The 16,050-nt window shown below is 37.2% G+C and overlaps 1 protein-coding gene across 3 annotated transcripts in view; it reads right to left on the reverse strand.

The window, feature by feature from the left end:
* LOC109215900 (putative amidohydrolase YtcJ) overlaps positions 1-11,390 on the reverse strand; it is a 14,683-nt gene extending 3,293 nt beyond the window's left edge. The window contains exons 1-12 of one of the 3 annotated variants that reach the window (XM_019380021.1): positions 11,087-11,389; positions 10,839-10,984; positions 9,386-9,487; positions 8,497-8,569; positions 7,348-7,454; positions 7,140-7,263; positions 3,571-3,765; positions 2,111-2,196; positions 1,151-1,258; positions 919-1,014; positions 734-832; positions 529-603 (exon numbers count right to left, since the gene is read on the reverse strand). In XM_019380021.1, the coding sequence (XP_019235566.1) occupies positions 529-603; positions 734-832; positions 919-1,014; positions 1,151-1,258; positions 2,111-2,196; positions 3,571-3,765; positions 7,140-7,263; positions 7,348-7,454; positions 8,497-8,569; positions 9,386-9,487; positions 10,839-10,984; positions 11,087-11,186 (1,311 nt within the window). In that variant the 5' untranslated portion in view covers positions 11,187-11,389. Of the gene's footprint in view, positions 1-528; positions 604-733; positions 833-918; positions 1,015-1,150; positions 1,259-2,110; positions 2,197-3,570; positions 3,766-7,139; positions 7,264-7,347; positions 7,455-8,496; positions 8,570-9,385; positions 9,488-10,838; positions 10,991-11,086 lie in introns of all 3 variants that reach the window. The other 2 variants (XM_019380020.1, XM_019380022.1) reach the window with 2 other exon arrangements.
* Between the last annotated feature and the right edge of the window lie 4,660 nt (positions 11,391-16,050).

Here is a 16,050-nt window from a genome sequence, read left to right on the forward strand (position 1 = left end):
AGAGAGAGAGAGAGAGAGAGAGAGAGAGAGAGAGAGAGAGAGAGAGAGAGCCATGCTCAAGTTTGAATGACATAACCAGTTTTTTTTCCTAAATTAATGGTATGGTCTTATCCAATGATTACGAAAACTTTTATTGCTTATCTAAAAAATTCTTCCACTATTGGTTATAGCTTTAGCATGAGATCCTAGTCCTATAATTAATTAAAAAATATCTTTGTAATTAAAAAGGTTCTAAGAAAGGTGCTCGCCGGATTTATCAAAAGCTTCCTGGAAACCTAGAGCAGCCTCAGATTTCTAAAACATAACAAGAGCAATATAGTGATGATCTTAGAGGAAGTTGTAGATAACTCATTAGTCCTGGCATCTTGCATATATTTTACAAATAGATTTGAATGTCAGAGTTTCTAGACGTTTAATCTTTGGTGTGCATTAAAAGCATACTGCTCAAGTCCTCCAAATTATTATATGTATGAACAGAATTAATCTCAATAGAAAAGAAAGAGGTACAACAACCATCTGAAAAATAACCTGCACTGAAGCAACTACAGATTGTTCACCAAAACGAGCCACTGTTCCTGCGGCCAAATGTTGAGCATGCTCAATCTGTGAAGCAATAGTTGAATATTTAGAAATTACTTGTCCTTGAAGAAATAACTGACCTAATAAAATCAACCAACAAAGAGAGTTTTAATTGATTGATAAATATATTAATCTCCAGAGCAGTTGGATATACTCTAAATCGTCGGTCTCTAATTTGTTTGTCAGAGGCCACAGAAGCATACATATCCAATATCAAGTCATTAGCTCTGTCACCTATAGCATGGATGCTAACCTGAAATGTAAATTGTAGCCCATAAGACTAGTGATTTTTTGCAACTTCAGAAGAGACGAAATGGTTGATAAAAATAGAAAAAGCACCTGAAGGCCAGATTTATCTGAAGAAAGAGTCATGTTGTATAGACTATCCAGATCCACTACTTGTAGCCCATAATTGTTTAGATCATCAGCATATGGCTACAAGAGACACGACAGATATCAGAACACTAAACACAATGAACCCCCCCTCCCCCCCCTACCCCCCCCCCCGGTCCCTGTTACTAGTTTGTGGTTTAGAGAGGCTCTTCGAAACGAGAAAGCATCTTATTCTTACCTCATAAAAGAATGCACTGTTAGACCCTAGAGATCCATCAGCAAAAGCCTTGACACCGCCTAAATAAATCCATTGGCTCAGCACGCGGCCTGACTTGCTCATAAGATCCTGAGTACCAATACAAGATTGTAAAAGTCCAAGTATAGTGAAAGTGCATTTAAGGAGATATGCAACATAACCCACTGCAGCTAGAATAAGAATGACCACAGAATCTTACGTTAGGGCCAACTCTAGGAAAAAGATGTAAAACATTTCCCAAACGTAAGTTCATCAAAAACTCAAAAAAGCTGGTTGCTAAGATTTGGGAAATCGCTAATATAGAAAGAGGCCATTGTTTGTAAATATCGGAAAGGATTAGAATACTTATTCTTTTTTGGAAAATAAGGATTATAATCCTTATTATTGTGTAATTAAAAGTAGGAATTACTTTCCTTCCTTTCTAGGATTACTTGTAAATACTATTTAAACCCCAACATGCCTGAGGGAATAATCCAAGCAATTCAATCCAAAATTTCTTCCTTCTATATTCTTTACATAGTATCAGAGCCAAGGATTTGAGTCCTATGTAATCCCATGTATAATCTTGAAACAAATCTGGCGTACTTTTAACATTCAAGTTATACTTATGATATACTTTACTGATCCTACAAGTGTGAAGGAGAGCTGGGCGAGGAACTAGAAAAGACTATACAAAACTTTAGAACCTCGGAATCTTTTTACTCAGAAGATCTGCACCTTTCCACGTTTGTCTATATCCACGGACCAAGATAAGGTGCAGAGCAATCTGCAACATTAGCTTTCCCATTTCAGCTTCTAGTATGTTCTTAAAGCAATTTTACATATTCTGAAGGGTAGGACATGAGTTCATGTCAGCTGGTTTGCCAAAGAATCAGATCTCATATGCAAGGAAAAACTCAGAAAGACTGACAATTCAGTAAAGCAATGTCAGTCATGACATACCACTAACCGTGACCATGTCTCCATTGGAAAGAATAAGCAAATTCTGGTCATCATATTTCCGGATAAATCAGCCCATCTATATACATCTGCAATTATAAGGGAAGTGTTGACTAAGTTAGATAAATGTTCCACCTGTAGCTAGGGAATAACAAAATGAGCATGACAAATAGAGAAGCAGTTGAGGAAGATCTTCAGTGTTTAGCATTTGACCACCCAGCCCAGAGCCGTTCTTTATGGCCTATTGTTCTCAGCCCACAGCCCCCTTCAGACTCTCCTTCCTCCAAAATTTCTGATTAACTTTGGACGAAATGCAACTTCCAATTTCCACCGAAAGATTGAGCAAGCAAACGACACACAGAGTGGGGTGTGTGTGTGGGTGGGTGGATGGGTGGGGGTGGGGGTGGGGGGGATACTGTAATATATGTCATTGCAGTTCTGTCTTAGACCTTAACTGATCTGATATTAACAGACACGTTCGTTTCCCTTCATTTCTTCTCTTGAAGTGTCACAAAATTTCCAATAACTGATTTGGTTCCCATGCTTCTTTCATAATCTTAGTCTATGTTGCTCCGACACGACAGTTTAGGCGCCGCACCCGTGTCGACATGACACTAGTATGGGTGTGGGCATGGGATCCGTACCGGATTTGGTCAAACAATTTTGGGTACTTTGACCACAACGGTTGGAAAACTTCGAGATGAGATACAATTTGATTCAAGAAATAAGAACCAAAACTAGGGATAATTTAAGGAAAACAGCTTACCTTATATAGGAAATCAATCCTTTACTTATCTACAACTTGAGAATAAAAAAGAAATCTACACTTTACAAGTTAAGTATTCCACAAAATTTCTCATATTTAGAGATACTTTTAGCCAGATTCCCACACCCGTATCCGTACTAGGATCCGTATCCCCGAATCTTAGAATTTACATCTCGAAGGATCCGACCTCTAGATCCGCACCTGTGTCGGACACCCGCACCCGTGTCCGAGCAACTTAAATCTTAGTTACAATTTGCCAAGTAACTAAACAATACAATCACGGCACATAAAATTGCTTATAGATTATACACTTACTGGCAACTTTCAGTGCCGAGGCCTATGGATGCATAATATCAACTTTATTCCCCCAATACCCCGTCCCTACATGGTTTATGGAGGAACCCACACACAAAACCTGGTCCATTGAGATACCTCAGGGTAGTGAAAGAGAAGGAAAACAAAATTTAGTAGTTAAGCTTGTTTTTTTACATGTTCAGCAGACCAACTTCTAACTCCTAGTTGAAAAGCTAGAAAGTTGGTCCAATTTGCTCATCTCATCTCTGAACAAGTAATTTATCTTTGAAATGTTTAATGTTCCTGTAGTACAATTATAAAAAGGCATTATCCTTTCTAGTAAAGTAACCATAAGGAAAGTAGAGTGATTTTATTCCATCTTATTTCTGGTTGGAACTTAAACCTGAAAAGTCGTCCCACGGGTACTCAGGTGAAGACCCTGGAAAATATCTGCCAAAATCCACAACTGTTGTAACACCCCTCTTCAATGCATGGCTGCTAGCTCTAAACAGAGCTTCCCTCCTTTCATCAACTGAGGCTTCTGGGATGTGGGGAAGGACAAGCTTCATAGCAGAATCAATCAACAGACCAGTAGGTTCTGCAATAACAAACTCCAAAAAGTAAGGATCTTCTCTAACTTCTTTGAGCATTTAAATTTAGCAAACTTCATTGAAGCTGGCGCAGTTGATCTGGGTACTTTTTTTGGTAAGGCAGTTGATATGGGTACATTAAAGCATATTGATTCGAGAAGCACTGTTTATCATGACTATGTCCACAAGTTTCCAGTAATACATTTTGGTATGAACAAAAAGATAAAATCATACATGTATACATAACTGAACAGCTTTAAGAGAATATTGAAAAAGATTGCAGGCATGCTTCAGAAGTATCAAAAATCACATTACATTGTGTTGAGTTGCAGAAAACACAGTCCGTCTAGTTCAAAGCATTGGCTATTTGAACCAAACACGGAAGCATCAAAAGTACATAGATCCATGTGACCTCAAAGCTTAGTAAACTATAAGAAACTTAGACTGTGACAGGAAAACATAACCTAGGTAAAGTTGAAACTAAACCTTGACACTTTCATGATACTGGCAATTTACAAAAAACCTCAAACTATTGACAGATTTTACGCACGACTCTACAAGGAAGATGAGAAAAATGTAAAGTTGAGGCCAGAATTAAAAGGGAGTGAAGATTCAGAATGTCAGTGGTTAGAGCGGGAGTTCTCAGAGTAGGAAGTTTGGAGGCAATTAGATGCTGTGCGGAGAACAAAGCCCCAACTACGCATGGTTCCAAACATATTTTAAATGATTCTGCTACAGATTAAAGGACGTCATGAGTGCATTTAATTATTTCCATTCGGTAGAAAATTTGGAAGGAGCCTAAACGCATGTTTTATTGCGGTTATATAGACGTAGAATGGGGAATTGAACATTCTTTAGACCTACAAGTCTATTGGATAAGAATTTCATAAATAAGCTTTCCTTTAGGCATAGATGCTATGACGACATCATGAAATACTTTGGTGGGAGGAAGACAATATTTTAAATGCAGGTTTAATTGCAAACCCTTAGTGGACTCCAAGTTAAAAAGTAGGGAAGGAAAGGATACTGTGCAAATTGAATCTGGAAAAGCCATATGACAATGTCAACGAGAACTTGTGGACTTTGCAATGGAAGACATGGGGTTCGAGTAGAGATGGATACAATGGATCATCTTTACAAAGACTATTGTCAAATTCCTAGACCTGGTTGGAGAACTCATAGGTTTCTTTGAAAGTTCAGAGGGTCTACAACAAGGTGATCCTACATCAACATGCTCATTATGGTTAAGCACCGAACAAATAATAGAATAGAACAATTGTTGGAGGTTGCTTGAGGGGATTCACATTTCACACTACCAAACAAAGGGAAGATGGTCTAGTGATTAGCTCCATCACTTGAAGAAGCTGCTATGGTTTTAGATAGTTTTGAGCCTGAAAATAAATTTCCAACAGTGACGTACAGAACATTGAACATTTGGGAAAGGTCCTTAGTTGTAAGATTGGCTCTTTTTCGGAGTCTCAAACACACCATATGAATCTAATGATGAGAAAGTCGAGAAGAGGCTAGCAAGGTTACAGAAAAAAATATCTAACAAAGTCGAAAGAGACACTTATCAAGAGCACTAGTAGGTCAACACTGAGTAAGAGCACTCGATCCAGCATACAGACATACTACTCATCTTTAGTATCATTATCGGGAATTGTTACAAAAAGATTAAAAATACTGTAGATAAACTTTTGTAGGATATAAATCGGCCAAGTTAGAAGTCATAAGGTGGAGTGGTTGATTGTGCTTCATCATCTAGTGAATTAGATAGCAACATCCTGTACAAAAGTTATAGGTTAGGGGGTTAAAGACGACGGTTGTCTTACAGGCTCTTAGGTAAAATGCGTTTAGAGGTTTCGATAAGAAATATCATGCATAGTGGAGGACGGTATTTATCGACAAGTATAGAGTCTGAGTAAAATAGGAGGACTGACCAGATCACACTGCCGCACAATGTAACTCTTTGGAGGAAGACAATAAAAGTGTAGGGATTTGCGGATATGCTAGTTTTATAGGCCATGGAACTAGAATACTTTCTAAAACAAAAAGCTGCGGAGGAATGGAGCGATGATGTCCCTTTATTTGAAGCCTTCCATTCCAGTCCATCTTCAATATCCCAATTAGTAGAAGCCACTAATAGCCCAGTTTTGTGAACAGAGGTGGAATTGTATGGGACCTGATTTTAGGAGAAACCTGCAAGATTAGATAGGGAAGGGCTCAACAGCTTGCTTGGATAACTATACCAGCAAAGACTATTATTTATGGATAAAGACAGACAGAAATGGAAAAACAGAGGAATAGATCATCACATTTAAGCCTTTCTAAGACATATTCGTTAAAGAAGGGCAGCCCGGTGCACAAAGCATCCCACGTTCATGCAGGGTCCGCGGAGAGGCCGCACGCCAAGGGGGTGTGATGTAGGCCGCCTACCTTGATGCAAGCATCAGTGGCTGATTCCATGGCTCGAATCCGTGACCTATAGGCTACACGGAAACAACTTTACCGTCGCTCCAGGGCTCCCCTTCAATGACATTCATAGAAGAAACATAGGGAATCCCCTCATTCTTCAATAGGGGTTCTTAAGGCACCTAGAGAAGTGTCTTTCTTCACTTTAACAGAGTCATGGAGCCACCCTAAAAGTTCAGCATTCGAGATGGAAAATTAACAATAGCTGGTGCTTTATGTCAAGAAAGTGAATGCGGAAGTCAATCTGTAATTAATTCGCTGCTCCTTTGCATACTGGCTATACTATATACTGTACAAGATGGTTGGAGTTGAGTTGGTGAATGCAAAAACTATGAGAAAAGAGCATGGGAAGTAGCTCTTTTCATGTGGACACAGAACGGGAATAAGAGAGGAAGAAACAGCTTTTGAAGGAGTTCAAAATACCATTTGGACACATTAGTTGATTATTTTTCTTTTTTCGTGAACTGCAAATATGATGTTCCAATCACTAATGATGATTGAATGCTCTTCATAGAAATTCATGTTTTTGTGTAGGATTCGTTACTTCTGTGTACATTATAGGGGAAAAGAAAAAAACATAGGCAAGGCAATATACGAATGCACTATTTTAAAGAGTCAAGTCATCAACAGTAATCAATCTCCAAAGTTCTCATAAACAAAATTATTTACAGATAGCAATCTTAGTGGGACTAAGAGTTAGGTATAATTCGAAAAATAATTTGAGCCTTATTGGACAACACTTATAGCTGGAACCTTTAGGTGAAGAGGAAATAGTCTAGGCTCAAATCAGATCACATTTCCATTGACCAACCCAATTGTTGTTAGCAAGTGGCCAATGGCCATTTCACAAGTTTTGCATTGCTGAATAATTAAGAAGCAAAGTGATATATGAAGATGAAAAATGAATTACCCCCGTCATTATTTCTAATGATAGCTCCACCATTTGGATTCTCGTTGTTACGCGAAATACCAGCAAGTGTTAGAGCCAACGTATTAGCCAAACCCATATGACCATCCATCCTTGCTAACCAGACCTGCATGTGGAAATGCCAAATCTTAAACAACAGATTTATGTAATTTCTAAAGCGAAATAAAGTAATTTCGTGAAAATATCTTACTGGATTATGCGGAGTAACACTATCAATCCACGAGGCCATTGGCAAATCACCTCCCCAAATATCATTATTCCAACCACCACCCAGTAACCAAGAACCTTCTTTCACATCTATTAGAATTTCCAAAGAAAGACATGATAAAATTGATACTATTTAGTTTCAATTCAAGACAGCCAATACTATATATATTATTCATTCATTTTCCTTAGACAAAATCTTCAATGGACTTTCAGAATTTGAGCCTCTTCTTATTATAAGTGCATTCTTTTCTTTGTTAGCAGATATCACACCACAGAGGCGTTGTAATTAACCATTTTCAATAAGTAAAAAAATTCCTATTTTCAAAAGGCTAGAGGGAGAAAATCATCTCAAAGAAAGAATAATGAATATGTTATTACCTTATAAAGATAGTTAATTTGTATTTGATAACCAAAAAGACAATCATTAGCATCGCTAAAATTTATAACAAACTGATAAGGGTATTTCATGTGACATCTGCTCCTTATAGATAAACTTTACCCAAATTCACAACACATTAAAAGCTAAACTGAGTGTGTGAAAGCATGAGCTAGTTTATGTTTCAGATGCAAATATGTAACTTTAAGTTTCTATTCAAAATTAGTAAGTACTTTTGTTATACTTATTTCACAGTGTCCTATTCTTAGTCACAAACATATACATCTATATGTCATTTGCCAGCTATCTTTATTATTTAGAGTCACCCTCTTCCAAACAGAGTCCAGAAGCAATCAGACACATGCTTTACAGCTTTAGCGTCTTTGATGCCTGAACTTAAGCACGGCCTAAGCAAAGCAAAGCGCCCAACCTATGGTACACCAAGTTTCAGGTCTTAAACGCTCCTTAATTGAGCTTCGAATAATACTCTTATTGTGGTAAATGACATTGAAGCATACAGATATAAAACAAATGATATATCCCATTGCCACAAAAATTGTTATGAAATTAGCCCCTTTTCGAAGTTGTAATAAATGGGAATGAATTGAAAGTGTTTGCTGCTGATGAGGAATATACTATCTTTTTACCCAGTGACAAGAAAGGGGTTGATCCTGGTATCAGCCAAAGTAAGGACGGAGCATGCCAATGTGACAAACGTTATAGTTGTATGAGCAGCTCAGCAGACATAAAACTTACTTGCAACTGCTTTTCTAATTTTTTCCACAAAAAGATCTTTTGTATTTACTCCACGAAGCTCCACTCGTGCCATCTGCCGAAGTTAATAACAGGTTATAGGAATACAATATTATACTTTAATTTGTAGAGGAACTACTATAATCAACTATTGGCATTTGAACTACAGAGAGTTGCAGGTTGATGGGTTTCAAAGAGAAGCCTAGATAAAATCAAACCAACAACATATGCAAAAATAAAAAGGTGAAATTTGAACTTATGCATGCTTTACTATATGAATAAAGCTTAGGTGGAAAAACCTCCATGGCTACGCTGATGCATTCAGTCTTCAATTGCAAAACATTTATAAGAAATGAATAAGCAGCAACCTTTCCCTCTTCATGTGGTATTTTATGGAAATCAAATCCAGCATTTAGCCTGTACCACTTCTATATCTGCAAAGCTACTTATATTGCAGGCTTTTGTTATGATCTTTTCAGATTTTTTATCCCAATTCCCCCCTCTTTACTCGATCTCCCATTTGATCAAGTGTAAAGATGTTTTTATTGTCATTCCAAAGAAAAATTGTTCTCAACTGGTCAATCCTTTACCCTACCTTGACAGGGATAAGGAACAAAGTCATGATAAGTGGGAAGCGAACTCAGTATGCTGTTAATCAAAACCACTCTTCCTACTGAGGACAGATGTTCCTTTTTCCAGTTTGATAGTTTCTTTTTCACTTTTTAATGACCCCCTGCCGTATTTCAGGGGATTTATGCCCTGCACCCAATAGCATACCCCAGTATGAAGTATGTAATATTACCAACTCTGCAGCCAAACTTTGTCAAGAACCTAGTTAGATGATTATGATTGACAATAAACACAGATATGAGATGGTAGGACTGCTGCAAACCTGTAATCCCCCAGGGATGAAGTGCACATGGGAATCAATAAATCCAGGGACCACAATCTTTCCATGTAGATTTAGCTCCTTAATCGAAGTCCTTGCCAATTTCTGCATTCACATCTAACCTGAACATAAGCTCTGAGTATGGTATATACTTCACCAACTACTTGAATCTTCATATTGCATTTCTTTAGCATTTGAGAAAAGATGAAGGGATAAATGAATTAGAAATCAAATGTGCGCCAAGAAACTAAAAATATAAACTGCACTTCAATCCCGAGTTACTCTAAGATAGCAAAGGGACCTTCAGATCCTAATCGTACAGAAGTATTGAAAGATGTCACAAACACCAGCATGGATATATATTGTTGGAACTCATTAATATGATCTCGTGAAGGCATCAAATACATATCCAGAGGAAAGTTCATGAAATCAGTCAGTTGAAAAAAGCAATGAACATGATCAAACAGTAAACGTCTAGCTTCAAAACCAAAAGTGATACAATGGAATTGCGTTCAAGCTGCAATATAATCCCAAAGACTGCTTAGGCCTTGATTTAGGAGGAAAACCTGCATCTGTTCCAAGGACAGTAGACTATTAAGTGGAGCAAATGGCCTGAATAGTAGCACTTATTACTGCAATATATTTACCCATCCAAACCTTCTTAATCATTTTAAATATCTCACCTAACATATAATACACCTTTGACCTTTGTTTCAGTTAATTTAAACACTTGCTAGCAACAAAAGGCAGTCTGTTTTATTACTTTAAAGAGAAAAGTGACAACTGCTGCTACTTTATCTTAAACAATTACTCTCTCCATCATGAAATGCTCCTCCTACTTTCCTTGTTGATTGCCTAAAAATGTGTCTATTTTACCCCTAAACACAAAGCTGTAATACTTTCCCAACATACAAAAATACTTTAACAACTGACTTTTGTTCTTCTCACCTCTCAGTACAACTTTATCCTTCTTTTCTTCTACAAGTGCAACTTTATCTTTTATTCTGTTTTTCTATACTAAGTAAAGTCAAATATAACAATGGAACATTTCAACTGTAGGATATGAATTTATCAACAACTCAGGAAAGCATAAGCAGGATATGAATTTATCAATTTGGGCTTAAAAGGAAATTTGTGCAAATTAGTGGATTACATGTTTTATGTTTTCTCGCCCCCAAGGCTTTATTCTAATGGTAAAAGTGTCAGCTTGTGATGTATGGGTTAGGGGCAAGTACTCAATTCTGTCGCAAAAGTCTGGTATTTAAGTGGAGACAGGCGCTTAGGCCCACGGGTTTGAAGTTTGAACACTGCCTAAGTAGGGAAGGGTAGAGGGGCAGATCGGGGCCCACATTCACTGAGTTTCAAACTGTGCACCACTGGCTTTTGGGATTTCTGGTCAATCCTATGATAATCCTAGAATAATGAAATCAAGTAAAACTGAAAAAAGAAAAAGGACCTTTATAGAAGAGTAGTTGCCAACACGGAGAATTCTGCCATTGGAAATGGCCATCGAATCAGCAAAAGGGAGAGAGTCATCACTGGTGTAAATAGTCCCATTAGTCACTACCAAATCTGCAACTTCACTTGAACTTCTCCGCAAGTCTGCAACTAAGAAGATGAAATTTTATGAAGAAAATTCAAGAGGAATCATTTAACTGTTCAAAATTGTAGAAAGAATGAAGAAACACAAGTGTTTATAAGTACGTTTCAAGTAATTGGCGTTGTTGTTGAGAAAAGGAAGTGAGGCTATGGAAAGAAGGACGACGATAACAGAAGCAGAGAGGGTAACCCAGAAAGTGTTCATTCTTTCTTCTTTGCCTTGGCACAAATACAGTGCTACTAATTAATGGTGAAAAGGGTGGAAGATAATGGTTTTATTTGTCTTTTGGCGCTCTATGTTGTGTAAATTTATGGCTGTCCAACGTCCGTCCAGTCCCGGTCCCGTCCGCGTCCCGTGCCGTCGCGGCCCACTTCATTCTAAACGGGATGGCCATTTCGTCCGGATTGTCTCGTTTTGTTCCGTTTCGTCCCGTCCCGTTCCAGCCTGTAAAACATCCCCTACCCACCAAAACACCCCTACTCCAAACTTTTAATATAACCCCTAAGTTTATTAAATTACACTTTGCCCCTATTTTCTACTATAAATATCTCATTCTTCTTTATTTTTTCCTACAAAAATCAATTATTCCCTCTCAAATCTCTTACATTCTATCTAGATTATTCTGATTGGGATGAGATCAAAGAGCTTACTAAATTAGAAATATTTTATTATGCTACAACATAATTTTTTGGTATATATTATCCTACTGTTACACAAATATTATGGTATATTTGTGGAATTTCTGTTATATTTGGTAAGTATAAAACAAATCCAACTTATGCACCGGTTATTAATGAAATGATTTCAAAATTTAAAAAGTATTTTTTCCTTATTCCCCAAGTTTATTTAATTTCTACTCTACTTAACCCATCTTTAAAACTAAGAGGTGCAAAGGGACTTGTTCGTAAAATTTATGAGAATTTAGCAATTCAAGAAAATGAACAACCATCTCTCGAAGACTGCCAAGCTAGCATATATTCTTATGCTAGATCAATGTTTGATAAATATAAATCTATGGAAACAACAGGTGGTGAAACTGCTCCTTCTACTTCTAATTCTAGAGCAGAAGTTTTATGGGAAGATATGGATGATATAACAGGTTTTGATTCCTCTATTGATGATGAACTTGATTCTTATCTTAATCAAGGATTGGAATGTATTAAAGAGAAGAAGGCAACGAACAACTTTTGGCATGGTAGAGGGAGCGTGGCAAGGTTTTTCCAACACTTTCAATAATGGCCCGAGATATCCTTGCTATTCAAGCATCATCAGTAGCATCGAAGAGTGCTTTTAGTGCAGAAAGATTTCAAAATGGAGATCATAAACATTCATTAGCACAGGACAGTCTAGAGATTTTCGTATTATTCAGAGATTGGATTTCTTCTTTCTATTAATTCAGAAAGAAGAAATCTTGGTTTTGAAAAATTAACCACTAGGGATGAAGAAGAAGAATATAATGAGATACTTAGCACTGGGAGCGATGACGGCATGGAGCTCATGGAACATCAATCAACATTGCCAATTCTAGAACAATGTCCGTGAGAAATTATAGATAAGTTACAAAGAAGCTATATAGGAGCTTACAAATTTTAGTATGATAATTTGTAGTTGGCTACTAAGAGGCTTAATTCAAACAGAACCCTTCCTAGAAGGTGGCTGCGTAGATTAGGTGCTCTTCAAAAGAATTATATTTTTACGTGAGATTTGAGAGTTCTATTAATAAAATAAAAGGCTCTAAGCCTTGAATTTCTTTTATGAATTGTCTTAGTTACTTAATAGTTTGAAATTATATTAAATAAATTATAACTCTATTATAATTTCTAGAATATTTCATTACAAGTCTTTTGTTTTAATATTTTATAATTCTTTACTTAGTTTCCTAATTTCCGTTTTAACATTTAAGTTTATTACATAAGTCAAAAAACTAGCCATTGCAAACTTAAAAAACTTAGTCATTGTCAAAAAACTAGACGTTGCCACACTTAATGCTTAAATTTTTATTTTTTTAAACGGCACTTAAGGCCCCCGAACCCATCCCATACCGTCCCGTCCCATCCCGTTTGTTAGCGGGGCGGGATGGGCCTACTGTTTCTTCCCGTTTGTCCCGTCCTATTTCGTCCGTCCCGCCATCGTCCCGGATAAATATCATCCCGTCCCGTTAATTTTGTCCCGTCCCGTCCTGTTCCGTTGGACAGCCATAGTTGTGTTTATGCAACAAGTGAAGATTCTTGAAGAATCTTTTTCCTCCGACCCACACCTTTTGGGTTTTGACCGAGTGAGAAATATGGAAAATGACACCGTCGAAAAAAGAAATAATATAGAAAATTGTACCTCATATGGCAAAGGTATACACCCTATTTATTATAAATCAAAATCATTTTAAAATATTATTTTCTATAGCTACCTTTTATGTTTTATAGCAAAATAAGTATTTATGGTATATACTACCACTGAGGCATAAGTACGTTATTTATGTTATTCCTCTCTCTTAGACAACTGGACATACCTATTCTTAAGGTGATTGATGTTACTGTATTTATGAATACATGGCGCGAATACATGTGAATACATGCCCATACAGCTGGATTGTCCTGATTTTAAGTGCTTTTTATTGTTGTATTCATCAATACAGCAGCACGAATACATGTGAATACATGCGCGTACAGCTGGACTGCCTTAATTTTAGGCGTTTTTTGTTGATGTATTCATGAATACATGGCGCGAACACATGTGAAAACATGCGCGTACAGCTGGACTGCCCTGATTTCAGGCGCTTTTTACTACTGTATTCATGAATACAACAACGCGAATACATGTGAATACATGTGAATACATGCGCATACAGCTGGACTGCCCTGATTTTAAGCACTTTTTGCTGATGTATTCGTGAATACATGGCGCAAATACATGTGAATACATGCGCGTACAACTGGACTACCCTGATTTCTAGGCACTTTTTGCTGCTGTATTCATAAATACAGCAACGCGGATATAGTGAATACACTACCGTAACAACTGAACAGTAGCTATAAGAAGTAATTACGAATATGGTGGCTATAGGAAGTTAATAACCACTAAACAATAGTGGTTTCTGAAAATTCCTCAATAATATATATATACTAGTTGCACGTTGTAAGCCCGTGCTGAGCCCGAGCCCAAATTCTAAGGTCGAAAAGTAATGTAAAAATAGCACGGGGTAGCTAGTTTTTGGACTAGTAATTGAAAAATAGTCAGTGTTTGCAAAGTCATTGTAAAAAGCTATTATTTTACTACAACATGAAAAGTTCCAACATAATATACTGGAGATTGGAGCACCTGTGCGTGAACTTCCAGCATATCATGCTGGAACTCCAACACGCGGAAAGTTCCAGCATAATATACTGGAGATTGGAGCACCTGTGTATGAACTTCCAGCATATTATGCTGGACCGGTATATTATACTGGAGCTCCAGTATATTATGCTGGAGTATTTTCCAGATTTTGAACAGTATTTTCGTTCAGATTTATCTTTATAAGTAAAGGGGCTAAAATTTAATTACTTTTGAAATTGTGGCTATTTTTCAATTACCACTTGTACATCTGGCTATTTTTGAATTTCTCCCAAAAGTAATACATATAATAAAAAAGAATAATTTGTATTAAGTTTTTAAGTTTTCACCAAATATCTTATTTCTCCTAATAAAAAACAATCGAGTGTACTCAAATTATAACCAAGATAAATTTCAAATCCACCAGCACGTTTTCAATCTTATATTCCTTGTGAATCCCGAATTGATATATTGTAACGACCCGACCGGTCGTTTTGAGCATTAGCAATTTGCTCGGTGGTTTAAGGGCATGAGTAGCTCCGTATGAGGTATTATGACTTGTGTGAACCACTGATTTTGGTTTTCAGGTTATTCGGAACTGATTTGGAGGAATGATTCTCAACTAGGAAGCTTTAAGTTAGAAGAGTTGACCAAGTTTGACTTTTGCGTATTTGACCTCGGATTAGAGTTTTGATGGTTCCGTTAGGTCCGAATGGTGACTTTGGACTTGGACGTATTCCCGGAATTGCATTTAGATATTTCTAGAAGGTTTCGGCACTCATTGGCGAAAGTCGGAAATTTGAAGGTTCGGAATGTTCATAAGTTTGACCCAAAGTTGACTTTGATGTTATCGGGCTCAGATTGTTGTTCTAGGAGTTGGAAAAGGTTCGATATGTTATTTGAAACTTGTATGCAAAATTTAGGTTTATTCCGGATTGGTTAGGCTTGAATCGGACGCTTTGTTTGAAGTTTATGAACTTAAGAGATTGATCTTGATCGATGATTCGTGATTTTGACGTTGTTATACGTGATTTGAGGCCTCGAGTAGATCTGTGTTATGTTATGGGACTTGTTGATATGTTCGTACGGGATTCCGAGGGGCTCATGTGAGTTTCGGGGTGGTTTCAAACCATTTCTACGCCATTTTTAGTAGCTGGTTTTTGGCTACATAGGTGTACATTGTAATCGTGTGGATTTGGTCGCGTTAGCAAAGAAAAAAATAGGAAAAATGGAGTTGTGAATCGCGATCGCGGAAAGCTTTCTCGCGATCGCATTGAAGAGAATCTCTGTTGCACTAACCCGACTTTGGAAGCTTATAACTTGCAATCTATAAGGAATTTGGAGATAATCCAAAAATGAATATTGTATCCCTTCGAGTCTAGTTTTCAGAAAATCAAACTATTTATCATTTAGAGCTTTGTACTAAACGTTATGGCTAATACACTACAGGTTGTCTGAGAAGAGTTGGGAAGGGTTAAATGGAAGTTTATTCATCGCGATCGCGGGGATATGGCCACGATCGCATAGGGTAAAATTATCCTGCAAAAGCGATCACGAGGTTTGTGATAGAAATTGTGAAGGGTAACCCTGGAATAGTGTATAAAGTACTCTATTTCGAAGGCTTCAGACATTTTTACATATTTGGAGCTATGGAGCTCGGATTGAGACGACTTTTGAAGCGATTATCACCATATAGATTGGGGTAAATGTTCATTCATTTCATATCATATCTCAGTCTCTGTTGATATTTATTGACACA

The sequence above is a fragment of the Nicotiana attenuata genome, unplaced genomic scaffold (genome assembly GCF_001879085.1).
Source record: "Nicotiana attenuata strain UT unplaced genomic scaffold, NIATTr2, whole genome shotgun sequence".
Taxonomy (NCBI): Eukaryota; Viridiplantae; Streptophyta; class Magnoliopsida; order Solanales; family Solanaceae; genus Nicotiana; species Nicotiana attenuata.